The following is a 25,829-nucleotide window of genomic DNA, read 5'->3' as shown; positions in this document are numbered from 1 at the left end:
GAAAATGACCCAGACACCGAGCAGTTGAGTTACTTTTCCAAGCCCTTAGAAAATATTGACTGTGGCTTTATTACAAATAAGATTTTTTTTAAAAAAAACTGTTTGATAAACTACATAGTCATGAAAAATGTGTCTTGCTTACTGCTAATGGCAGGTCAGTTAGAAATAGCAAGGTCATTAACTAACAAAAGAGGCTGAAACTTCCCAAAAACCCTCCTTGTATATTGCCTGTGTATAAAGTAGATGGTTAGATTATTTTCTGTTTTTTGTTTCTTTGGATTTTTTGTAATTTTTTAGTCTATAAGTTGTCTTCACTATGGACGAACTTTCTGGCACTGTTAATAAATTCCACCTTGCACGGAAGTGCTTTAATTTAATTTGTTAAGTGATTCATAATTTCATTAAAAATAATATGTGTTTAATATTTAACATAAATCTCTCCTATGCTATTTGTATATCACGGTGGCTCTGAACCGCATGTAATGAAAAAATACAGTACATATAAATAAGAGGTTTATTATTATTATTATTACTGTCACTACATAGGACACATGTAGAGTTTAGTGTACAGTTCAGTAAAAGAATGTCCACAGCAATTGTGAAATAATTGACAAATTTATTAACTAGGGTACATACAGTAGGAAAAAAGTAAAAAGTTGTCAGGAAGAAATATTTACAGAAATAGTGATCAAAATTTTTTACTCTTACATTTAAACATGAACGTTACATGTTTGTGAAACATAGAAAGTCGAGAGCACAACAGCAAGACAATCTGGTGTCAGAGACTAAAACTGGTTTTAATTTGCTTCTGTATATGAAGGTTATTTTACGGAGTCTTCTCGACTCTGCGTGCAGTCACCCGCACATCGCTCGGCAGACCCAGAATAACCAGCTCATCTTTCAGCTGAAACACAAGTGGAGAGAAAGATTAACACTTCATGCATTTGACATTTGTATAAATGTCTACTGGCAGCGTCTTTTGCATGAACAGTCCTGGTAATTTGACTTACTTTCTGCATAACAAACGCAAGGTTCCCACTGTCTGTTAGGTCTAGAAATGAAGTGACTTTCATTTGAAGCCCTACCACATTTTCTAAAGAGAAGCACACACACAACAAATAATAATAAAATAAATATAAAACAGATTGATAGCATAATTTATATAGATGACATTAAATATATAAAGAGTTTAGTTGCAAAACAAGATGACCACCGTTTTTTTAATTGTTCAGAAATCTCGTTTTTTGGTTGTGCATTCCAATTAATTTCAATTCAACTGCAGTTGGTTTGTTTTGATTTAAACCTTCATAACTTAAAAAATACAGCTTTGTAGCACCATAAAACAAAATAATAACATAATAACATAATAATAAACATGTTTTTACAAAACTTTAAAAAAATCGATTTATCTCTTTTTGCAACGAAACTCTTCATATATTGTGATAAAACACCTACCTCTATTTAGAAGAAAAGCCCAACGGCCTGGAGTGTTTACATTACTTGTGGACTTGAGGTTGGGGATGAGGTTGGGATCGTTTGACAAAGGAATGACATAATAATGTGAGGAGCCAACTGTGTCAAATCCAGCCTGGTTAAATAAAAAAATAAAAAATGCAGTCGAGATGGATTATAAAATATTAATATTTAGATATTGTGAAACTTGTGACAGTTTCTTTTACCTCTGTTGGATAAACTATCGTACTCATATCACCATAATTCATCAGAATAAAGGAGGAGACACCATCCGAAATTAAAACCGCTTGAAACGAAATTGACTGAAAAGATTAAAAACATTGATTGTCACAAAAACATAAAAATTCACTCAACAGAGTTTTGTGTCAAAGCTTACAAAAACAAAAACTTACTGGGGCTGAATGCTGTGAAAATGTGTTTGAATCCCAAGTTTGAACATAGTCCCAAGTTGCTACAAAGACCCAAGTGGCGCTGAAGCTCAGACCAGGGTAATAGCGTCTGATATCTTCTGTGGCTCGTGTGAGGACATTTCCAGATGTGTACTCCTGATAGTAGTATGCACCAAGTCCATAGTCATCCAGTTCAGTCCAGAGAGGAGCAATTAAATCTTCACCTCCAGAAGGAAAAATGTAAGGATGTGCTTCTGGGATCGCTTGGTTGAATGAAAGGAGTCCATTATTGTTTACCTGAATTATGAAAAATCAATCAAAATCAATCAGAAAAACAGTATGAACTAGTATAAGTGTCGATTTTGTTAATTTTCATTTAGACCGTAAATAATGCAATTGAAATCTCACATATATTGTGTTGTACGTGCGCCCAAAATATACAAACGGACTGGTTAGGGAAGCTGTAGCGTAGCTGTCATCAAAAATATTAGTAGTAAGAGTTTGAACGTCTCCGAACGGCAAACCAACTGGATAAAAAATGTCTGGTGTTGCAGAGAAAAAGAAACACAAATATACACAAATTGTGACATATGTTTACATTTCACTCTCGTTTATAAAGTTTGCTCTCTTTAAACTGTGCATTTATACAATTCATTCAATTCCTGGGTCTACCTACCTGAAAACTGTACAATGCCTGTTTAAGGAAAAACAGAGAGAATTAAATTCTAAAACAATTTTGTTAAACAAATTCAGCATAGTGCAGTGCTGTAATAGATGATTGTGTAACTGTTTTAATGCAACATGAATCAGAAATATGAAACACCTACTGTACCTTGATTTGCAGAGAAAACCCAACGGCCTGGAGTGTTTACATTACTTGAGGACTTGAGGTTTGGGATGAGGTTGCCGTCGTTTGACTCAGGAATGACAAAGTAATGAGTGGAGCCAACTGTGTCATATCCAGCCTATTTAAATCATTAAAACAAATATTAGCCATGATGGATTATAAAATATGAATATTGAGATATTGTGACAGTTTCTTTCACCTCTGTTTGATAAACTATCGTACTCATGTCCCCATAGTTCATCAGAATAAAGGAGGAGACACCATCCGAAATTAAAACCGCTTGAAACGAGATTGACTGAAAAGATTTAAAACATTGATTATCACAGCAACATCAAGATTTACTCAACAGAGTTTCATGTCAAAACTTACAAAAACAAAAACTTACTGGGGCTAAATGCTGTAAAAACGTGTTTTGATCCCAAGTGTTAACATAGTCCCAAGTTGCTACAAAGACCCAAGAAGCGTTGAAGCTCAGACCAGGGTAATAGCGTTTGATATCTTCTGTGGCTCGTGTGAGGACATTTCCAGATGTGTACTCCTGATAGTAGTATGCACCAAGCCCATAGTCATCCAGTTCAGTCCAGAGAGGAGCAATTAAATCTTCACCTCCAGAAGGAAAAGTGTAAGGATTTGATTCTGGGATCGCTTGGTTGAATGAAAGGAGTCCATTATTGTTGACCTGAATTATGAAAAATCAATCAGAAAAACAGTAAAGTATGAACTAGTATAAGTGTTGGTTTTGTTCATTTTCATTTAGACTGTTAATAATGAAATTGAAATCTCACATATATTGTGCTGTACGTGCGCCCAAAATATACAAACGGACTGGTTAGGGAAGCTGTAGCATAGCTGTCATCATAAATATTAGTAGTAAGAGTTTGAACGTCTCCGACCACAGAGCCAAATGGATAGAAAATCGCTGCAGAGGAAAAAACACAAATATACACAAATTGTGACATATGTTTACATTTCACTCTCGTTTATAAAGTTTGCTCTATTTAAAACTGTGCGTTTATACAATTCATGGGTCTACCTACCTGAAAATTGTACAATGCCTGTTCAAAGAAAAACAGAGAGAATTAAATCTCTAAAACAATTTTGTTAAACAAATTCAGCATAGTGCAGTGGTGTAATAGATGATGGTGTAACTATTATAATGCATCATGAATCAGAATATGAAACACATACTGTACCTTGATTTGCAGAGAAAACCCAACGGCCTGGAGTGTTTACATTACTTGAGGACTTGAGGTTTGGGATGAGGTTGCCGTCGTTCGACTCAGGAATGACAAAGTAATGTGTGGAGCCAACTGTGTCATATCCAGCCTATTTAAATCATTAAAACAAATATTAGCCATGATGGATTATAAAATATGAATATTTAGATATTGTGACAGTTTCTTTCACCTCTGTTTGATAAACTATCGTACTCATGTCCCCATAGTTCATCAGAATAAAGGAGGAGACACCATCCGAAATTAAAACCGCTTGAAACGAGATTGACTGAAAAGATTAAAAACATTGATTATCACAGCAACATCAAGATTTTCTCAACAGAGTTTTATGTCAAAACTTACAAAAACAAAATCTTACTGGGGCTGAATGCTGTAAAAACGTGTTTTGATCCCAAGTGTTAACATAGTCCCAAGTTGCTACAAAGACCCAAGTAGCGTTGAAGCTCACACCAGGGTAATAGCGTTTGATATCTTCTGTGGCTCGTGTGAGGACATTTCCAAATGTGTACTCCTGATAGTAGTATGCACCAAGTCCATAGTCATCCAGTTCAGTCCAGAGAGGAGCAATTAAATCTTCACCTCCAGAAGGAAAAGTGTAAGGATTTGATTCTGGGATCGCTTGGTTGAATGAAAGGAGTCCATTATTGTTGACCTGAATTATGAAAAATCAATCAGAAAAACAGTAAAGTATGAACTAGTATAAGTGTTGATTTTGTTAATTTTCATTTAGACTGTTAATAATGAAATTGAAATCTCACATATATTGTGCTGTACGTGCGCCCAAAATATACAAACGGACTGGTTAGGGAAGCTGTAGCGTAGCTGTCATCAAAAATATTAGTAGTAAGAGTTTGAACGTCTCCGACCACAGAGCCAAATGGATAGAAAATCGCTGCAGAGGAAAAAACACAAATGGACACAAATTTTGTGAAACATGTTTACATTTCACTCCATTTATGATGTTTGTGTATTTAGGTTGTTCCGATTCAAGAATCTTTACTTACCTGGCCATTGAATGCCTGTTTAAGGAAAAACAAAATATTTACTGTAACTCTAAAACTCTTAAAGTACATATAAAATATACTAAATGCTATAAGTATTTGCTCTGACAACAATTTAATTTGATCATTACTCTTATATTACAGTATGATCATTGTAAGATCAATGAATTTTGAATTTGAGTGCAAGATGAGCCATTAATATTTTAATCTGAGACAGAACTGATATGAACACCAAAAAATGTTGTCGAACCTTCATTCCTTCTAACGTATGATGACAAAGTGAAAGACTGCATTGCATTAACAAAAATATCATAAGCTGCAAGTGCACTTAAAGCGTGTCTGAATTCACTCTTGGTAACGACAAAAAAAAAAAAAACAGTTGGTGCATCATGCGCTTGGTCCAAAAGGGTTGAACCTATTCTCTTAATGAGTCATGATTGTAACATGCAATAAACCAATCAGAGTTCAATCTCCGATTCCATTTAAAAAAATAATAATCTTTTACATTGTAATCCTTTCATTTTGTAATATTTGGCGTGTTTGTGTGCTGCTGCTGTGTGTGTACAGACTGTACAGTACAGTAACAAGCAGACTTTAAGCACGTTGTGGACCCCCTTTAGGCACATATTACTAACACGACCTTTAAATTAATAAAAACAGCACTGCACCATTGACTTTAGACCAGCTGCTAGTTGGTTTATAGCACAATGGTTTTCAGTTGCCTCAAATGTCCCAACAATGCGCCTGAATACACCTCATTTTCAGACAAGCATGCCCATGGGCAAACAGATGGGCGCAGGTGCGTTTGCTATTTAAAAGGGACATTTTAAGATGTCAAATAAATATTTGGTGTCCCCAGAATATATATGTGAAGATCCAGCTAAAAATATCATATAAATAATTTATTATAGCATGTTAAAATTGCCAATTTGTAGGTGTAAACAAAAATGTGCCATTTTGTGTGTGTCCTTTTAAATGCAAATGAGCTGATCTCTGCACTAAATGGCAGTGCCGTGTTTGCATAGTGCAGATTAAGGGGTGATATTATCCCTTTCTGACATCACAAGGGGAGCCAAATTTCAATGACCTATTTTTTACCTGCTTGCAGAGAATGGTTAACCAAAACTAAGTAACCCCTTTTTTAGGTTGATAGAAGCACTGGGGACCCAATTACAGCACTTAAACATGGAAAAAGACAGATTTTCATGATATGTCCCCTTTAAACAACGCGTGTGTTCTGTCTATTATTTACCCAACATGTCTTAAAAATAACCACCCAGCCATTGCACCGGGTGAAAGATAGTTTCCATTATCTTCAAGGTTTTACTTGACTCTTTCAGACCAGTCATTGCCACCATTACCAACTTGATTAATACTTGAATAATAAAACTATTATGCATGAAACAATACAGAAATAAAAAATTAGTTTTGTGTATTATAGTCATTATAATCTATATAACAGTTATTACAGACTATAAGCACAGAAAATGTATTATTTTATTTTTTATATTTCCTCTCCCAATGTCATTTGTGTTTACAGTAATCTAGGTGAATTTCCATAAACTTTGAATTATGTCTCTAGTGAACACACAAACTATTTACACATCAGAACCAAAATACTGGTCAGTTTTGTGATGTATGGTTCAGGTTTCTGTCTGATTCTGACATGATATAACATACCAGTTGTAGTAGTTGGAGTTGTAGTTGTCGTGAAGTGTGCTGAAAGAATAAACGCATACAAACATCATTAAAGACACTTTAAAAACTATTGACAAGCTCAATGTGTGATCCCATTCACAAACTTTAAATTTGAAAGAGTGCAAAATGAGTAATCAATATTTCTGGTATGTTTTCCAGAATGTAAAAGATAGCACATTTGACATTATTTTTACATCATTTGATCAACTCTTAGATGTGAACTCATAGATTTTTTTAAAGGTCTCTCATTACCTGTTGTTGATGATGATCGTGTTGTTATTGTTGTTGTTGGTGTTGTTGTTGGTGTTGTTGTTGTTGTTGTTGGTGAATATGTGGTTGTTGGTGTTGCTGTTGTGGTTGTTGGTGCTGCTGTTGTTGTTGTTGCACTGGCTATTAAAGAAAAACAGATGTGTTCATATTAATAGTAAAATTAATACTGTTATTAAAAAAAGACCTTACCCAGAGACAGAACCGATATGAACACCAGAAGATTTCGTGAAACTCCAATGATTTCCATGATTGCAAAGCCAAAGATGAAACCAGAATATTCTGTAATCAAAAAGAGCTTTATTGTTATGACTTATAATATTATATGTGAAGGTAATCTTAATACGGATCTCTTTATAATAGCCTTATTATTAAACATACAGCTCTGATTTTTAAACCTGATTGAATGAACAGTAAAGCTGCACTGAATTTCATATAAGCAAGTTTTCCTTGGCAACTGCAAACAGTCTAATGTTACACATCTTTGAGTTAAAGTCCTATTGTATATTACTGTAATTGTTTATTTGGTTATTAATAAGTAATTAATGCAAAATGTATTAAACATTGCTTTCTATCAAAATGCTTCTGCTCCTCTTGTATGAAAGCAGTTAAAAATCACTCATACATAAGTGAACAATATCAAATACAATACAAAATATAAATATATAAATGTACTTAAGAGCATGAGACATATTAGATATACAGAATAGATATATTTAACTTACCTAAAACAGGTTTATCCAACGTGCCACTTGTTGTGGGTGAAACTGCTGAGAAGGAAGTCTTCTGCTTTTAAATGCTTCACAACCCCGTATATCGTCAAAAACCCTCCTCTATGAAATAGATGAAATTCTTAGATTACACTTGCAAGTAGTTGTGCGTATAAAGCTTTGTATTGTAGATGCAAATTCATTTGCATGAAAACATTGTCTTAAATGTGACCCCTAAAATTTGTTTCCTTTTTTTGCACATTATTTTGTTAAGAAAAATTTGAAGGTTTTGCAGGTCAAGTGTTCAGGAAGTAAGCTTCAGGTGTGTTTTTGTGTGAATTCCTCACACTTGCTCACACAGAAAAAGATTGACAGAGACAAAAGAGTTTTGCAACTTATGTCAGCACATAATAAACCTCTCGATAAACAATTTGCAGAATGAGGATATCAATGGATTCCTTCCCAAAACAGCACCACAGATCTGACAATATGCCAATTCCTTACATGGATACAATTAAGTGATTCAATTTAATTCAAAATAAATTGAAATGGTTAAGTTAGTTTATTTATTTATTTGTTGCAGTTCTGCTCTTGTTTTTTTATGCTAAGGAATGTGCTTGCAGAATTGGGATTTGGAGTCTTTATCTCAAACTAGCTGAAAGATTGTGTATGCGGATAAACATGATTTGAAGTTAGCAGCTCTTAAATCAGATTTCTGTGCTTTCTGAATATGATATGAAAGAAAAGTTATTTATTTGTTTTTGTTAATGTTTATGGATTAAGGTAGAAAACATCATTTAATTGATGTTTTATTATCACCACAAACCATTCCACTGTTTTTATCTCTTATGAGAACATTCTCGTTGTATGGCCAGGAATTGATGCTAGATAAAAAAATACTTTCACACTAAAAAAATAATATGCTTATCACTCCATAGAGGAACCAGTTTCTCTGAATGGTTACATAAAGAATCTTAAACATATAAAGAACCTTCCAGAACATTTAAAACAAGCTTCTAAAAAGTATGAAAGAAATGGTTCTTCCAAAAAAACTTTGACTAAATGGCTCTATGAGGAACCAAACATGTTTCTTCTAAGGAATTGCTATGAAGATCCTTTTAAGCACCTTTTATATTCTGCTCTTCAAAGTCAATTTCTGTATATGTTAGTGAGTTTAGGGTCTTATAACACCAAAGGTTTTGTCAGAAAACCTGCTGTGTGCTATCTGCTGGCATTCTAATCGGCTTCGCAAAAGATAAGAAGATGATATGTTTAATGGAGCATTGACATTTTTAGGCCATATTCCAAAAGAAACCCTGAAAAAACTTGAAGACTTTAAACCAAACATGCATCAAATGTGAAAGAATCGTTACACAGTTTGTTCATTTCTATAATGGCAGTGCACTTTGCCATGATATGAACACACATACCAAGTGACGTACTGTAACTACCTGTAAATGACTTTATCATGCAAGTAGAAATCCTTCATCTAGATAAAGAATTCCAAAAGGGTTTTCGGAAAATGAAGTAAGAGCGTAAACAAAAATATGAACAAAACGTTTTAAAAAATTTCCTGCCTGGCTTACGTCCAGTAATAACATGTATTTCAGTAAGTAGATTTTTTTTACTATAACAGAGGTGGAGATAGTGAAGTATTTTTTACTTAAGTAAATTTTTGTGTTACTTTATCAGTGTTTTTCTTTGGAAAACATGCTTCACTTCATTCCAAAGCATTTACCACACTTTTTACTCCATAAATACAGTGTTTGAATTATGTCAAAGCTTATGGGGGTCCCCTAGCTAAGCCCCACCCCCCATTATAGGGTCACTGTGATTTGACAAAGTAAATCCTGGATCAACAATCATCTGATCCTGGTTTTAATCAAAGAAACCCCAAATTACTCAAACCCTACTGTAAATGGATTTTACCCCTCAAATTAGTGTGAAACACTGCAAGGCCAGACATTACACTGTAAAAAATTGCTGTAAAAAAACGAGGAATTTTGGACAGTAATTTACCGTTTCTCATAAATACAGTTGAATACTGTAAATAAACATTAATATGACAAACAAAATAATAACAGCAAGCTCCTGTTCAGTCTTACGGGATAATACAGTATTTTTTGGTTTGGTCAGGCATGTCAGACATGTGACGAGCTCATCTGCAACCATGAGTAAAACTGATTTAACTACACTGTTTTTCTGCATTTTATTATACGAGAAGGAAGCAGAATTAAAGACTGTCTATCCATTTTCACTCCGATTGTGACCCTACCAGCACTGAGACGGACGACGAATTCACTTGTTTTTTACTCCTCGCCTGTATATCAAGGTAAGCACAAACTGAACAGAGTCTGTGTTTCTAAGTGAAATAATTGACAAAATGTTATATATATTTGCTTATTTTTGAAATATTTCTAAAAACGATTTATTTGATTTTGACATATTTAGGGCAGATTGTTAAACGAATTGGCAACTAGCTATATAAGTTAAATACAAATAAAGATGCTAATGTTAATTTGCAATCTAATCAAATGTCTGACTGATGTGCGATTATCTATTGATATTTTTTTTAAATCTACATGAGGGATTGGGCTCTGTTTTACCATTTGTTTGTATCTTTTTTCAATGTGTGCACTTTTAATCTTTGTACAGCGCCTCGTGAATGTGTTAACATTTAGCCTAGTCCCATTCATTCCTATGGCTCCAAACAGGGATGAATTTAGAAGCCACCAAACACTTGCATGTTTTCCCTATTTAAAGACTGTTACATGAGTAGTTACACAAGTAAGTTTGGCACAAAATAAAACTTTTGTTTGGAGCCATTGGAATGATTGGGGCTAGGCTAAACGCTACATTCACGAGGCACTGTAAAAGATGAAGTGCACGCATTGAAAAAAGATAGGGCTGTATTAATTCGTCTAAGTTGAGGTAAGAACATAGTAAAATATTGAAAACGGCTAGTCCAAGGCTGATACTGCTGGGTAAGTGTAACACTAAGGTATGGAGTATAAAACAATAAAACAGTAGGCCTATAGAAAAGTCTTTCAGTCTGTCTAAAAAATCTCTTTCTGAAATTAATATCATTAGCTTTTCTAAGTAATGGATTTGTAGAAGTATAATATCTGTTTTTTGGGACATTAACTGTAATTGTTGTCTGCATCAGTTGCTGGTGATGAAGTCACATTTGGAGGTTGGATGATCAGCAGTGAAAACATCATCATCTGTGAAGGCAAGATGAAGCTGCGAGGACACTGGAGTTTGTTCAAAGGTAAATCCTCTACTAGCTGTTCAAGAATGTCCCATTGCGTTAAATTAGTGTCTCTTTCTTTTTTGTAAATTGACTTTAATTGCATTAGGTCTTTTAAATAGTAAGTCGAAGTTTAAGCTAGCATGTGCATATAGACATAACACTGGGTTTTGGCCAAATTTGTTGTCATGCTACATGTTTTTGAATAAAGTATTTCTCTCTCATTACTGCCAGAATGGCAACAACCAGAATATTTATACTGTGAATGCAGTTGGTTTTATCTGTCTTCATTGCAATTAATCTTTACTTCTCTCATTGTACTTTGTAGATGCTTAATTGGTGTGAACCCTAAGAGGTGAACAAAAGCCAGGCAGGTGAAGGTGTCCGAGAAGACAGGAAAGCTTGTCCAGAAAAACGCAGCAACTGTTAATCCCCATGTGACCACCCTCATCAAAAACTTCATGGACTTTGAGTGGCTTTCACATTGTATTGTGCAATGTTGTGATATTTATGTGACATCACAGCATTATGTTTTATTCAGCCCAGTCTCATTAGTGAGGCAGAAACTGACATTTAAGAATGCACTGAATTTTGTTATATTTAATAAAAACAGTGTTTTATCATCATCCTTTGTTTGAGAATTTTTTTGCAAGCAATTTTAAGTGTTTATTTTAAAATTACATTTTAACAATGCTAGAAAAATCACATTCTACAGTATAAATAACAGCAGGAACCCTAAAATAACAGTATAATGCATCCAAACATCTGACAGTATTATACTGTGCAGCTCCCTTTTTTTACAGTACTGTCTCGTAATATTTGTACAGTAAAAAACTGTTGTTGTAAATTACAGTAGGTAATCTGTAAAATTACAACTATATGCTGGCAAATCTAGCTGCCAGTATATTACTGTAATTTAACAGTGAAATTTTTTACAGTGATAAACAGAATATGGGTAAAATAGGGTGGACCTCAATGCCTACTCTCAAATTACATAATTTTACTATATAGTATTGATTAAATGGATTACATTGCATTTTTTAAATCATAGATCGAATAATATTCGGATCAGCAAAACTGGGGCTGGGAAAATAAAATAAGAACAAATTAAGAAATGATGAGCATATAAAAATAGAAAATAACAACGTTACAAATAAAGTAAGATCTAACAGTAGTGTTTAGGTACATAAATAGAATCAAATAAACATTAACACTGTCTTCTTTATTATATAAATTAAATATAATTAATCTTTTTAAAGATACAGAAGTGATTTTCCTTTGTTTTCTGTTGTTTAATTAATATAAATGACAGAAACACAAGCACATAAGAACTGCTACTTTCAGAATAGGTGCCAAGACTGTGGTATTTCAAAATAATTTTGTGTTTGCATGCTTTAGAATCGTGCGTGCGTTTATGAGTATGTGTGTGCGTCATTGTCTGTGCGCACACACAACAGCTCACTTTGTTTAAAATCGCTTGCATATTAACATTTGCAAGGTTTAAAAAACACATGCAAAAGTTAATTTTCTATAAATCATTTTAATTAGTATATTGCAAAATTGGGACAAATAACGGACAGTGCAACATGAGAATTTTAAATTCATGTTTTAATTTTAATAAAAACCAGGGGACCCCCCTAATTTATATTTTGGTGCTTTATGGGGGGTCCCTCAAGGCTTATAGCAGGTCCAGACCCCCCAGACCATAAATACAAGTTTTGTTTTACATTTAGGTACATTCAAAATCTAGTAGCCTACTTTTTACTTTTACTTAAGCTAAACTTCTACTTACTATTACTTGAGTTAAAGTAAAAAAGATTTTTAAAGTAAAGTTAATTGGGTATTAATTTAAATATTGGGCCAAATTTTCTAAACGTAACAAATTTACGTGTGAGAGCAATTCCAAAAAGCGCCGATGGGAGTGGTCATAACTCCAGATTTTTTAATAAAGCGGCACAAATTAAATAACATAGGCACAACAGCTGATTTCCATAAAGACCAAAGCAACCTAAGAGCAGCGCAAATTAGTTCAGGGTCACAAATAAGCAGAGCTAATCTTGAGTTTAGCACCACGGACCTCGCAGCAGAAAATTTGGGTTGTGAAATCCCAGCTCCTATTTTATTTTCTTCAGCAAATGACAAATAAATGGCTTTGCAAATTATATTTTTAATAATATGTTCCTCTGGCTCTCCAAATAAACACTGAAAAAAATGATTCATTCAATTTACTATTTTTTTTTAAGGTAAGTGGTTGCAATCAATTTATTTAAGTTACATTTAAACAAAAAAAGATTAGTAAAGTAAAATAAAATAAAAAACTTTTGTTTAAATTTAGCTTAAATAAATTGATTGCAACCACTTACCTTAAAAAAATTGATTAAATCGAATGAATCATTTTTTTCAGTGCCTACATGTTAAAACAATCCTCTGCATTGTATCACATGCTCTCTGCGATGACTCTTTTAAGCAACAATTTCAGTCATTTTAAGCGCAAAGTATATTAAGTCATGCTTTTTTCAGTGTTAAATAATGACGCAAATACCAGTCAACACAAGGGCAAACATTAGTAAATCACCTTGTGTGAATTATTTAAATACTCTCCTCCCATAAATTTTGCGTCTGAAAGGGAAACTCCTAGAAATGCATATGCAATAAGGTCAGGTGCAAAAATAACTAAACCACACCTTTTCAATGGTAATGATCCACTGCCTTTAGTAAACCCAACGGTCTGTATTTAACACCAAAATTATGGTTTTTATTTAAGTTTATATTTCTGAACAAATGTAAATATACTTCTAAAGGTGCTACTGACATGAAATCTTCAGATGTTGTTGAACAACCCATCCACACATTCAAAGAAATCAATAAATTCCATAAATTAAGTTATGTGTAATAATGTAAAATAACACAGGGAAAGTATTCAACACGCTTACTGAAATGTATTGAATACTCCATTGTAAAAAATTAGCTGTATAATTATGCAGCTGTTTGCCAGTAACTTACTGTAGATTTAAATGTATATTAATAAAGTCTTTGTCTTTATAGAATAAAACTATAAAATATCGGCCTCATGCAAAGCATTCTGGGAACCAGAAATCATCATCAATATTTTTCAGTTTTTCCTTTAGATTTTGGTTTCCAGAATGCTTTGCATGAGTCTTCTGTAAAGATAAAGACTTGTTAATGTTAAATGTTCATTTAACTTTGAACAAACTGTTGGCAGTATATAACATATATTGAAATCTACAGTAAGTTACTGACAAACAATTGCCAGTAATACTGTAAATTTCCACAGATTTTTGCAAGCCTTTGTTGGTAATAAAAGCTTTAAGACACCCCCTAGAGAAACTTGCATGCTGTTGGAGCCAAAATGTAGTTTTTTATTGCACCACTTGAGGGCGCTATGGTTTAAGTGGTAACAGCTGTTAATATAAATTAAGATAGTTTGGGTGTTTGTCAGTGTGTACATAGCTGTAAACGTAGCCAAAGCCGTAGCCATTATATTATCCTGAAGTTTAACTTTGTAAACCTGCGAATTCTACATTAAATGAACATCATTATGCAAAGGATATTGGAGTGTGGACATTGTTTATTCCAATTCAAGCTATGAGTGAAGAACACCTTACCAGCCACTACACGTGCATTGTTCAGGTGTGATTTTGCCCCTTTCATTCTTCCACATAAACAAATCTTGAAGTTTCTGTGAGCCTCTTCTATGAACAATATTAGGAAAATTAGAGCTTTCCTAAATGAGCATGCCATGCAGGTCCTAGTCCAAGCTCTTGTCCTGTCCAGACTGAACTACTGCAATGCGCTACTGGCTGGACTTCCAGTGTGCACAACCAAACCCCTACAGATGATTCAGAATGCAGTGTCAAGAGTGATCTTCAATGAGCCAAAGAGGGTGCACATCATTCCTCTCTCTTTGTCAAGTTACACTGGCTCCCTATAGCAGCTCGCATCAAATTTAAAGCTCTGCTACCGGCCTTTAAAACCATCACTGGGTCAGCATCCCCTTACCTTCGCTTGCTTATATAGCCTTACGTACCCTCTCAATCCCAGCGCTCTGTCACTGAGCGACAGCTTGTGGTCTCATCTCAAAAAGAGAAAAAAACATTATCACATATCTTCTCAGGAGCTGTTCCACAACTGTGGATTGATCTAAAAACCAATCTCTTTCGCCATTACCTAACTTCCTAATGAGGGATGGGTGATAATTTGCATGTGATTGTCATTGCACATCTTGTCAATGAAGCCGGTTTTGTGATTAGAAGTAAATCGCCATCACCTGCTTTCAGATGGAGCAGCATTTACTACACAAAGTCGTATATCACTGATAATCGAGGCAATTTCATGTTATCGCGGATGTATGCAATATGGCCCAGCTTGAGGCTACGTTTACACATACATGGTTATACAACGGTGACATTTACCTTCGTTTGCACCCCTCGTTTACACATAAACGTAGATTTGCCTCTGAAACCGATTCTCGTTAAAAATTCTGGCCAAAGTGGATATTTTGAAAACTTTCCTTTGCACGCTTGCATGTAAACTGAGACAAACGGATGTTTAGGCGGCCAACAGTATGCGCCAGAGCTCGCATTTACGTCAAAAGTGCGACCTATGTTTACTTAACGCTTCCATGATCACTTTTATGTTTGTGCAAACTCGTTTTGTGTGTTTGTATTTGCAAATACAGCTGCTACATTATGTTGAGGAGCAGAGACTAGTGCTCGGAGGTCAGCAATTTTACAGGTGTTCAACTTCATGCGGCACTGCAAGAACTGACAAGCGGATGATGTCAGCGTACCACGAGAGCCAGTTGAGAAATCACATGTAGAGGTCTAATTTTGAATCACTCTCTCGGTACTTTGACGTCATCAGACACCTACTGCAACAACTCCTCCCTCCAACACGAAGAATCAGTCCCCATCTCCACCAGCGCCACCGATGATTGGCTAACCTAGGCTCTTGATGGCAAATATGCACGGTTACGTGTAAATGAACACTTTTCTGAAAACTGACATGTGTGCACGATATTATTTTTGAAACCGGAGAGGTTGAAATGTCAGTTTATGAAAATAGCCGTCCACGTGTAAACGTAGCCTGAAAGTGAACTAAGGCTTTGTGTGGTAAATGCTGCTTCATCTAAATAGCAGGTGATGGCGATTTATACCGGGAGCCAGAGCATCTGAGATTAGATCCAAATTTAAAGTGCTGGCTAAAGTTAAGCGTACCATTTACCGTAGCCCTTAAGAATGTAGCTACAAAAATGGAACGAAATTGGAGAAGCACAAAGTTAGAGGTATGACGTACTGCATGGAAAGAGACTGTGCAACACTATATATACGTATATCTGGTGGTTTTATCTATGCAATCTCATTGAAGAAGATCATAATAATCCTCTTTAGCACAGTTGCAAAATTGACTAGAAACAAAGAACACATAGAAACCGATACTAAACTCCAACACAGTAGTAACAACTTCATGAACTTCTTTACTAACAAAATTGTGGTTATTAGGGAAAATATCCAAGCTTTAAAAGCAGACACCATTTTATCCAAAAGTACATTGATCACAAGATTACCAAATGAACAAATTGAGTCATTTAAAGCTATATATATATATATATATATATATATATATATATATATATATATATATATATATATATATATATATATATATATATATATATATATATATATATATATATATATATATATATATATATATATATATATATATATATATATAAATAATGTTACTACCCACCTCTGCCTTTACATGACGAACTCCGTTAATCTTTAAGGCACATAACTCTGCAGGCACTGGTCACCCCGGCATCCAAAAAACCTCTCACTGCTGAAACACCACTTCTGGTGGCCCAAAATGGCACAGGACATCAGAAGGTTTGTGAGCGGGTGCAGGGATTGCATCATTTTCAAATCTCCTTGGCATCTTCCTACAGGAAAACTTTGTCCTCAATTGATTTCTTGTCATCCTGGTCACATCAAGGAGTGGATTTTGCCACAGACCTCCCAGCATCTCAAGGTAACACCTTTTTTGTGGTGGTAGATGACATTTTAGAAATGATAAGACTCGTATCCCTTAAGGGTCTCTGCCTTCTGCAATGGAAAGTACAGAGTTACTGTTTAACATGTATTTTGCTATTATGGAATACCTGAAGATATTGTGTCTGACAGAGGTCTCCAGTTTATTTCCAGAGTCTGGAAAGCGTTTTTTATTCCTAGAATAGTCTCTCCTCTGGATACCACCCGCAGACAAACGGCTAGACTGAGTGGAAGATTCAGGAAGTTGACTTTTTTCCAACCTTCTGCCATAGCCACCAAAACTCCTGGAGTTTCTACCATATTTGGTTACCAGCCACCGATATTCCCCTGGACAGAAGAACCAACAGAGGTCCCATCAGTGCAGCACTGGTTTTAGGAGAGTTAGAGAGTCTGGGACTCAGCTCACCACCACCTGCAAGGGGCTGTCAGGTGCCAGCAATGCCACGCTGCCCACACCAAGATGTCTATTTTTCGTGTCCATGACAAACATCAATTTAACTGTGCTGCTCAGTGGGATCTACAGTGTAAAAAAAATGCAGCATGAATTTAAAACAACAACTTTGTTTTACAAGTAAATTCAACTTTCTATTTTAAGTTTTGACTTATAAAAAACAAGTTGAAATTGTAAAAGTTGCAAGTTGAAAACTGAAAAATATATGTTTAAAGTATATTGTTAAAGTGTATTTTTTACAGTGTAGAAAAGTTTCAGTAAGATTTTGTTGAATAAAAAAAAACATGCTGATATTGTTAAACTTCCTTCTTTGAAATATTAAAAGTAAAAAAAAAAAACTTAAAAAATGATACTCACTTTCTTTTTAATGCAATAAGTAAAAATAATACTCACTTTCTTCTTAATGCAATAACTACCATTTCTGTCCTTTAGTGTGACAATGTCCTATGGTGTGACACACATAAAAGAACCACAGATTTGTTGAATATTGCAGTGGGGGATAATAATCATCATTTTTAAATGATATAAATATAATCAGTTTTGAAAGGATGAAAATAAAGCTTGTCTTGTGTCTTTGAAAATGTCCAACAAGTCATGTGGAAAAATAATGTTATTCATAATTTTACATTAAATAAATAACAAAAAATAAAAATATGTGTTTAATAATTAAGATAAATCTCTCCCATGCTATTTATTATTAAGGGGTTTATAATAATAATAATAATAATAATTATTATTATTATTTTTATTATTATTGTTTTTGTTGTTGTTGTTGTTGTTGTTGTCGTCGTCACACAGGCCACATTTACTGTACAGTTCAGAAAAAAAGGTCCACAAAAACCGTGAAAGAACTGACAATTTATTAACAATTTATATTTTCAAAAACATCAGACTTTACACTAGGCTACATACACTGTAAAAGTGAAAAGTTGGATCAACTTAAAAAAAAAATACTTCAGTTGATAACATCTAAAAAAAAACTTTGTTTGTTTTCAACTTATGTTTATTTGAAAACAGCATTACATGAAAATTGTAAGTTAAGAAAGCTTGATATTTTTTAAGTCAATCCAACTTTTCACTTTTTACAGTGTAAATGTAATTTTCTTTAGAAATTTTTAACAAACAAGGTTTTAAACAAAACATATTTTACTGTTTTTTGTCAACTGTGTTTACAGAAATAATGATCAAAACATTTTACTGTTATGGTTTCACAATTTAACCATGAATGTACTGTATCTACTGTACAGTATATGAAACAGAAAGTTGAAGAGTTGAGAGCACAAATCCTCCTCATCCTGTGAAGCAACATCCTTTTTTTTTTTGACAACAGCAAGACTATCTGCTGTGCTGTCAGAGACTAAAACTGGTTTCCATTTGCTTCTGTATATGAGGGTTATTTTACGGAGCCTTCTGGACTCTGCGTGCAGTCACCTGCACATAACTCGGCATGCCACGATTAACCAGCTCATCATTTAGCTAAAACACAGGTGGATAGGCAGATTAACTAGCATTCTTGCATTTGACATTTGTATAACTGTCTACTGGCAGCGTCTTTTGCATGAACAGTCCTAGTAAATGTCACTTACTTTCTGCATAACAAATGCAAGGTTTCCATTGTCTGTTAGGTCTAACATGGAAGTGACTTTCATTTGAAGTCCTACCACGTTTTCTAAAGAGATGCACACACAAAAAATAACAACATATAAAAACAGATTGATAGCATTATATATAGATTACATTAAATATACATTGTGATAAAACACCTACCTTTATTCAGAGAAAAAACCCAACGACCTGGAGTGTTTACATTACTTGTGGAGTTGAGGCTGCCATCGTTTGATCCAGGAATGACAAAGTAATTTATTGAGCCAATTGTGTCATATCCAGCCTATTAAAATCATAAAACAAATATTACGCATTCATACCCAGCCAAGATGGAGCATCAAATTTATATATTTAGAAATTGTGAAAGATAAATTATCTTTTACCACCACTGGATAATTGATCACACTCATGTCACCATAGTTCATCAGAATAAAGGAGGAGACACCATCCGAAATTAAAACCGCTTGAAACGGGATTGACTGAAAAAATTTAAAACATTGATGCACTAACAGCAACATCAAGATTTACTCAACAGAGTTTTATGATGTCAAAGCTTACGAAAACAAACTTACTGAATTTGTTAAAAGTGTGCTAAAACCCCAAGTTGCTACAAAGACCCAAGTAGCGTTGAAGCTCAGACCAGGGTAATAGCGTTTGATATCTTCTGTGGCTCGTGTGAGGACATTTCCAGATGTGTACTCATGATAGTAGAACACAACAAATACATAGGCATCGATATCAGCCCAAAGAGGAGCAATTAAATCCACACTTCCATAAGTTGGAATATTGTACGAAATTTCTTTTGATATTGATTGGTTGAATGAAAGGACTCCATAAGAGTTAACCTGAATTAAGAGAAATGAATCAAAGTATGAATTAGCTTGAATGTTAAGGTGGTTTATTAGAATTGTGTTTATTTTCATTTAGACTGTAAATAATGGAATTGAAATCTCACATATATTAGGTTGTACGTGCGCCCAAAATATACAAATGGACTGGCTAGGTTAACAGAAGCTTTTTTTTCACCAGGATAACCAGAACCAAAGGTCTGAACGTCTCCGACATCCGGGCCAAATTGATAGAAAATCGCTGCAAAAAACATGAATATACACAAACTTCGAGAAACATGTTTACATTTTGTCAATTATGATGTTTGTGTGTTTTCAGCTTGTGAAAGTTTCAATTCAAGATTCTTTACTTACCCGGCCATTGAGTGCCTATTAAAGGAAAAACAGATTTTAATATTTAATATAAGTATATATAAAATATTACACGGGTGCAACAGGTGATGACTAGGGCTGTATAGGTATTTGCTTTGACAACAATTTAATTTGAGACACAAATGTGGGGTGGTGATGGCGCAGTGGATAAGACACAAGCCTTTGGTGTGAGAGAATATAACATTGGGAAACACTGTAGTCCAGTCAGGGCCAGATTAACACTTTGTTATACCCTGGGCAACAATATTCAAGGGCCCCATCATCACGACCCCAGGATCACCATAATAAGGTCATATACAGAATATATTACTGTATTATACAGTACATATACTCAATACTTCAAATTCTAACTGTCATCAGGTGTATTTTGATTTAGAAATATTTAAATGCTCATACAAATGCACTACTATGTCCCCTATCAAAGACATTCACTCACATATGATTCTATGAAAACTAAACACATCAGCATCTGTATAATCTCCGGGCTGTAAACGTAAGCTGGCGGTGTAGAAAAGTCCTGGCTAATTTAGCTGAGTTGCCCTCGTCGTTGACGGAAGCTCACTTAACAGAACTTTTTAATTAATACACATTTAAGATGAACATGGATAAACTCTAATTTGCATAGTCATTGATATAAAAAGCTTATTTTTTGCATATACAAGCACTGTCTAAAAATGAAAATAGGCTTTTACTTAATTATTATTACAAAACCATCATACAGCCTAATATTAGACACCCAAACCATAGTGAAGAAAATTATCTTTAATTTGCAAGTCTGAACTGAACATCAATGCAGACATGAATTTTCTCACAGAAATGTAAGATCATATAGGCTACATCTTGAACGTAGATATTTAAATGAACACAGGGAAAGGAAGTTTAACACTGTGAAGCACAAGCAAACATGCTGGAAGGCAGCTAAAAAACATCAGGACATAAACACCGGCTTATTTTATTTTATTGGAGCCTTACCTCCAGATAATGGATTGATGATTTAGATGTTGTTTACTCACATGTGCGTTGTACTCTCCAGATTTTATGTTGTGCACTTCTCGTTCATTTCTCCACATGGTCTGTGTCTGTTTGTTTACAGTGTCATGTGAGCAGCTACACTGTCTGCACAGGTTCGACTTCATTTGACGCCAAGCAGACCTCTTGGTGATGTCAAAGTACCGCGAGAGCGATTCAAAGCAGATTTCTCCATGTGATAACTGGAATCGCTCTCGCGCTACTTAGCTGTCACTCGCCCGCGGGTTCTCTGCTCCCCAGTCACTTTCGCGCCGCTATAGTTATTTGATTTCATACGACGATCGGATCGCGCAGATACCTGCGTATCACGTAGACTACACCACTGTTTATACTTTACATTTGCTGCGTTTCTGATGTCATTTTCCTTTTTTAATTTCCGCTTCGCGCTCCCACTTAACTTCTCCGTGTCTCCTTTTTTTTTCTGTTGTACCAACGCCTTGCGTCACGTAATGCTCTGCGAACCTTTGACCCACCTCATGCGGACTGACCAATGAGGAGAGGGTCTTAACCTGAGGCCCTCTCTTCATTGGTCAGTCCGCATGAGACTCAACCGCTCTCAACTCAAGTTAGGCAGCGCAGCGTCTCTCTTTGCAGCGCATTGAGCGCAAAGCCCGTGTTGTCAGTTTGTTTAATATAAAGCGGCCAGCGGGAGATTACCAGATGCAGTATTTTGCTCGTGCCCTTGCTGCCATGGGCCCTTTGGAGGTCTTGGGCCCCTGGGCAATTGCCCTGTTGCCCGTATGGTTAATCCGGCCCTGAGTCCAGTATTGATACACATCAGCTTTAATAGCATTTTCCAGGGTTGCTGTAAAGATTTGAAATTCTTAATTGCCCGTAAGAAATGCTGTACATCTTTATGACAAGCAATATTCTCGATGTTGTTAAATCACGTATCACATGATCACACTTTAGCCTTAGATCATTTGAGGCATCATGATGTATTTATACACAGTGTATATTGTTTTGTAGGGCAGCAGATATATCGAAACACAGCAAACGTGCATTGTTTACAATAACTAAATGATGTTACTTTGAAAAGTTGTGTATAGTCAAAGTTTTAGGTCGATGCAGATAGTAATTCCCAGAAATCATGTAAAAATGTATTTGTTATATAATTTGCAGTCCTATTGTTTTGTTTGTCTGTGTGATTTCTGTATTATATAACATACCGGAAACAGCAGTGGAGGTTTTAGCAGTTGTAGTTCTAGTTGTATTTACATGTGTGGGGAATGCTGAGAAAATAAACACATACAAACAACAATTAATACCCTTTAAAAGCTTTGACCTTTTGAATTTGACCTAGTGCAAAATATGCCATTCAAATGATAGGAACACCAAAAAATGTTGTTAAACTTTCATGACTTCCAACGTATTATTCCAAGTGAAAGATTGCATTGCATGAACAAAAGCATCATACGAGGGGGAAGAACGGCAAAATAATTAACAATCTTGTAGTTGCACTTCATCTAGAAATGTTAGGAACTCATGTTGTTAAAGCACAACCATTTCATTTGAAATAGAGCTCGGAAGCACATGCCGCAGGTGCACTTAGGGTCTGTATTCGAATTAAGGGGGGTCTGGGGGAGTTCCCAGACCTCCTATAAGCCTCGAGGGACCCTACTTTATTTAAATTAAAATACAACATGAATTTAAAATTCTCGTTCCACTGGCACAAAGTGTAAATTTTTTTACAAAAAACCTAATTTTAAAAGATAATTGGTCTCATTCATTATTATTGCGTACGTTTTTCGTATATAGGCACACTTGAACTTCTCATAAGAACTTTTCGCCTAATTCACAATACATGTATACGCACATGAGTTTGCTCTTACACTTGTTCTTACGTTAGTAAATTTGTAGTGTTCTACATGAACGGCCGCATGCACAAGGTTGGTAATTTGCATTAAAAAAACCCACACCAGCTCCATATAAGGGTTTTCCGCAGCGCAAAGCTATTCCACAGAAAATTTTAGTTTGTCATAAAAGCAAAAGAACTCAAAAAAAAATGCATGATCATATTTATTTTCGGTAAAGTTCTGTTTTGCTTTTGCACTTTTAATTTCGGAGGTTTTGCTGTCGCTGGAGGAAGCCAGTGCTGTCCATCGACCGGAGTAACGTTATAGAAATATTGGATGCATGCAACAAATATGACATTTAATTAATATGACAGAGACGCGGATCTTTATCTAAAATAAAGCAGACAGGAGATCAAGTGATTGACGTTTGGACTTCTCATTAAATTAACATGACGATGTTGCCCTTTGCCGATGAGGAAATGCCCCTAAAATGGGTGTTTCAACAAGACAAAAACCCCAAACACAAGAAAGAGTGCAAAATCTTGGTTTCAGACAAAAAGGATGGAGTGGCCAACTCAATCCTCTGATCTCTACCCCATTGAAAACTTGTGGGGTTACATTTTTCTGACGCAAAACCTAAAAATTGACAGAAACTGTGAATCCTGGGTTGAAATACCTGTTTAGAAGTTGGTTGACTTGATTTGACACAGATGTGCAGTAGTTATCAACAACAATAGTTATGCAACTAAATATAAATAATTTAATAATAATTTAAAGTGAAGTTAAATCTTAAGAAATTTCTGAGGTTTCTGTCTGGTTTTGGAATTATATAACATACCAGTTGTAGTATTTGCTGGTGCTGCTGCTGTGGAGTTTGCTGAAAGAATAAACGCATAAAAACATCATTAAAGACCCTTTGAAAACTATTGACAAGCTCAATGTGTGATCCAATTCACAAACTTTGAATTTGACAGGGTACAAAATGAGTAATCAATCAACTCTTAGAGGTGAACTCATAGATTTTTTTAAAGGTCTCATTACCTGTTGTTGTTGGTTGTGGTGTTGATGCACTGGCTATTAAAGAAAAACTGATGTGTTAATATTAAAACTCACATTAATACTGTTATTAAAACCTATGACAATGAGGACCTTACCCAGAGACAGAACTGATATGAACACCAGAAGATTTCGTGAAACTCCAATGATTTCCATGATTGCAAAGCCAAAGATGAAACCAGAATATTCTGTAATCAAAAAGAGCTTTATTGTTATGACTTTTAATATTATATGTGAATTTTATCTTAATACGAATCTCTTAATAACAGCCTTATTATTAAACATACAGCTCTGATTTTTAAACCTCACTGTAAAAAGTAATAACTAGATCTAACTTATAAAAAGTAAGGCAATTGATTGCATGGGAAGTTTTAGGTTGAGTCAACTTGCAACCTTTTTAAGTATAATAAACACTGTAATATTACTTAATACAAATGCAACAAAATTAAGTTTAGTTAACTAATAGTTCAAGTATTACTCTGTTAGTTTAATTTATTTTTCTTGGTACAGGTAACTTTTTTATGGTTTCCATAAACATTGATTTAGACTTCATATTTCTGTGAGATGAGGGCACGAATTGTTTATTCAATCAATGCGCCCACCCAATTTCTTTAGGGAAGCTGTAAAGCACGACATACTTCAGTATGCAGTCTATGCACAAGTACCAGTCTTCTGAACAATGGTAACTACAAAACTCAAAAGAAGAAACAGAAACTCTTTCAAATCTCGAAGATAAATGAACATTAAAAACTAATAACAAGTCTTTCTTTCTAGTTAAAAACACATAAAATAGAGTTTAAATTCAAATTATACTCTTCAAATGCAGTCCCGTGCTGGGAACTACAAGTCCACTGCCTAGTTAGTTATGTTTAATAATAAAATCATGTAGTTTCAACACAAAATTATTAAGTTAATTTCCTTTATCCATGATAAACTGAAGTTGAATTTACTCCATGATGTGTTCATTTAGAATTACTCAAATTATTCAAATTATTATGTTATTTTAACTCATATTTTGATTTTTAAAAAATAAAAAATAAAAAATGGAACACAGTTTCCTCATTTTATTTAGTTAAATCTACTAAGGCACAGAAACACTTTTTTGACTGCAAACAGTCTTATTACTGTAATTGTATAACAAATGCAAATTGTATTGAACATTGCTTTCTATCATAATGCTTTGTTCCTTTTGTGTAAAAGGAGCTAAAATTACTCGTTTAATAAAACATGCAAGTACTGTAAATCAAATCAAATATAATACAAACAATTTTTAAGGTAAGTGGTTGCAATAAATGTATTTAAGCTACATTTAAACAAAAGTTTTTTGTTTTGATTGGTTTTTCAATTTTTTTTAAATGTAGCTTAAATAAATTGATTGCGACCACTTAAAAAAATGTGTAAATTGAATGAATATTTTTTTCATTGTATATATGAATATAAATACTTCATATATAAATCTATATTTTATCGTAAAATTACTTGCATGTGTGCATATTTATATATACATAATTATTACACAGTTCACACACACATTCTGCTAAAGATTAATCGCAATTAATTGTTATACATCCCTAAGAGATAATATATTTGACTTACCTCAAAAAGGTTTATCCAACGTCCTCTTACACCTGCTGTGGGTTAAACTGCTGAGCAGGAAGTCTTCTGCTTTTAAATTCATAACCCCATAAATAACTTCAAAAACCCTCCTACATGAAATAGATGAAATTC

General features: G+C 34.4%; 2 protein-coding genes and 1 long non-coding RNA gene across 4 annotated transcripts; 1 reads left to right on the top strand and 2 right to left on the bottom strand.

Annotated features, from left to right (window-relative positions):
* Positions 1–596: 596 nt before the first annotated feature.
* Positions 597–16,741, bottom strand: LOC135743088 (uncharacterized). 2 transcript variants are annotated; one of them, XM_065260627.2, is made up of 22 exons: positions 16,646–16,741; positions 7,636–7,743; positions 7,103–7,192; positions 6,896–7,033; positions 6,626–6,664; positions 4,949–4,963; positions 4,703–4,836; positions 4,303–4,596; positions 4,117–4,212; positions 3,903–4,035; positions 3,747–3,764; positions 3,495–3,628; positions 3,095–3,388; positions 2,909–3,004; positions 2,695–2,827; positions 2,539–2,556; positions 2,271–2,404; positions 1,866–2,159; positions 1,680–1,775; positions 1,456–1,588; positions 1,011–1,093; positions 597–904 (listed from the first exon to the last, which is right to left on the bottom strand). In XM_065260627.2, exons 3-22 carry the CDS (start codon positions 7,158–7,160, stop codon positions 827–829), a joined length of 2,418 nt encoding a protein of 805 aa, XP_065116699.1. In that variant the 5' UTR covers positions 7,161–7,192; positions 7,636–7,743; positions 16,646–16,741; the 3' UTR covers positions 597–826. The 2 variants fall into 2 exon arrangements, with proteins under 2 accessions (XP_065116699.1, XP_073671105.1); XM_073815004.1 differs by lacking the exon at positions 16,646–16,741 and having other exon boundaries at positions 7,636–7,756.
* LOC135743087 (uncharacterized) lies at positions 9,624–11,800 on the top strand. The gene is made up of 3 exons (XR_010530478.2): positions 9,624–9,952; positions 10,787–10,891; positions 11,199–11,800. It is a non-coding gene; the product is annotated as an uncharacterized lncRNA (long non-coding RNA).
* A 2,005-nt stretch (positions 16,742–18,746) lies between the features above and the next one.
* Positions 18,747–25,748, bottom strand: LOC135743085 (sushi, nidogen and EGF-like domain-containing protein 1). The gene is made up of 12 exons (XM_065260626.1): positions 25,698–25,748; positions 24,200–24,289; positions 24,087–24,119; positions 23,884–23,922; positions 22,419–22,481; positions 20,203–20,217; positions 19,956–20,089; positions 19,573–19,845; positions 19,384–19,479; positions 19,163–19,283; positions 18,982–19,064; positions 18,747–18,871 (listed from the first exon to the last, which is right to left on the bottom strand). The coding sequence occupies exons 2-12, from the start codon at positions 24,255–24,257 to the stop codon at positions 18,794–18,796; spliced, it is 993 nt and encodes a 330-aa protein (XP_065116698.1). The 5' UTR covers positions 24,258–24,289; positions 25,698–25,748; the 3' UTR covers positions 18,747–18,793.
* Between the last annotated feature and the right edge of the window lie 81 nt (positions 25,749–25,829).

This window comes from Paramisgurnus dabryanus, chromosome 1 (genome assembly GCF_030506205.2).
Source record: "Paramisgurnus dabryanus chromosome 1, PD_genome_1.1, whole genome shotgun sequence".
Lineage (NCBI taxonomy): Eukaryota > Metazoa > Chordata > Actinopteri > Cypriniformes > Cobitidae > Paramisgurnus > Paramisgurnus dabryanus.
This window is presented reverse-complemented; position numbering and strand designations above follow the sequence as displayed.

Coding starts and splice junctions, on each gene's coding strand:
- LOC135743088 (XM_065260627.2), bottom strand. CDS start 7,160: ATGGAAATCATTGGAGTTTCACGAAATCTTCTGGTGTTCATATCGGTT. Junction 4,036..4,116: donor CGATAGTTTATCAAACAGAG/GTGAAAGAAACT, acceptor TGATTTAAATAG/GCTGGATATGACACAGTTGG. Junction 905..1,010: donor TTGCGTTTGTTATGCAGAAA/GTAAGTCAAATT, acceptor CTTGTGTTTCAG/CTGAAAGATGAGCTGGTTAT.
- LOC135743085 (XM_065260626.1), bottom strand. CDS start 24,257: ATGGAAATCATTGGAGTTTCACGAAATCTTCTGGTGTTCATATCAGTT. Junction 24,120..24,199: donor CATATCAGTTCTGTCTCTGG/GTAAGGTCCTCA, acceptor TTTCTTTAATAG/CCAGTGCATCAACACCACAA. Junction 22,482..23,883: donor ACCAGCAAATACTACAACTG/GTATGTTATATA, acceptor TTATTTTCTCAG/CATTCCCCACACATGTAAAT.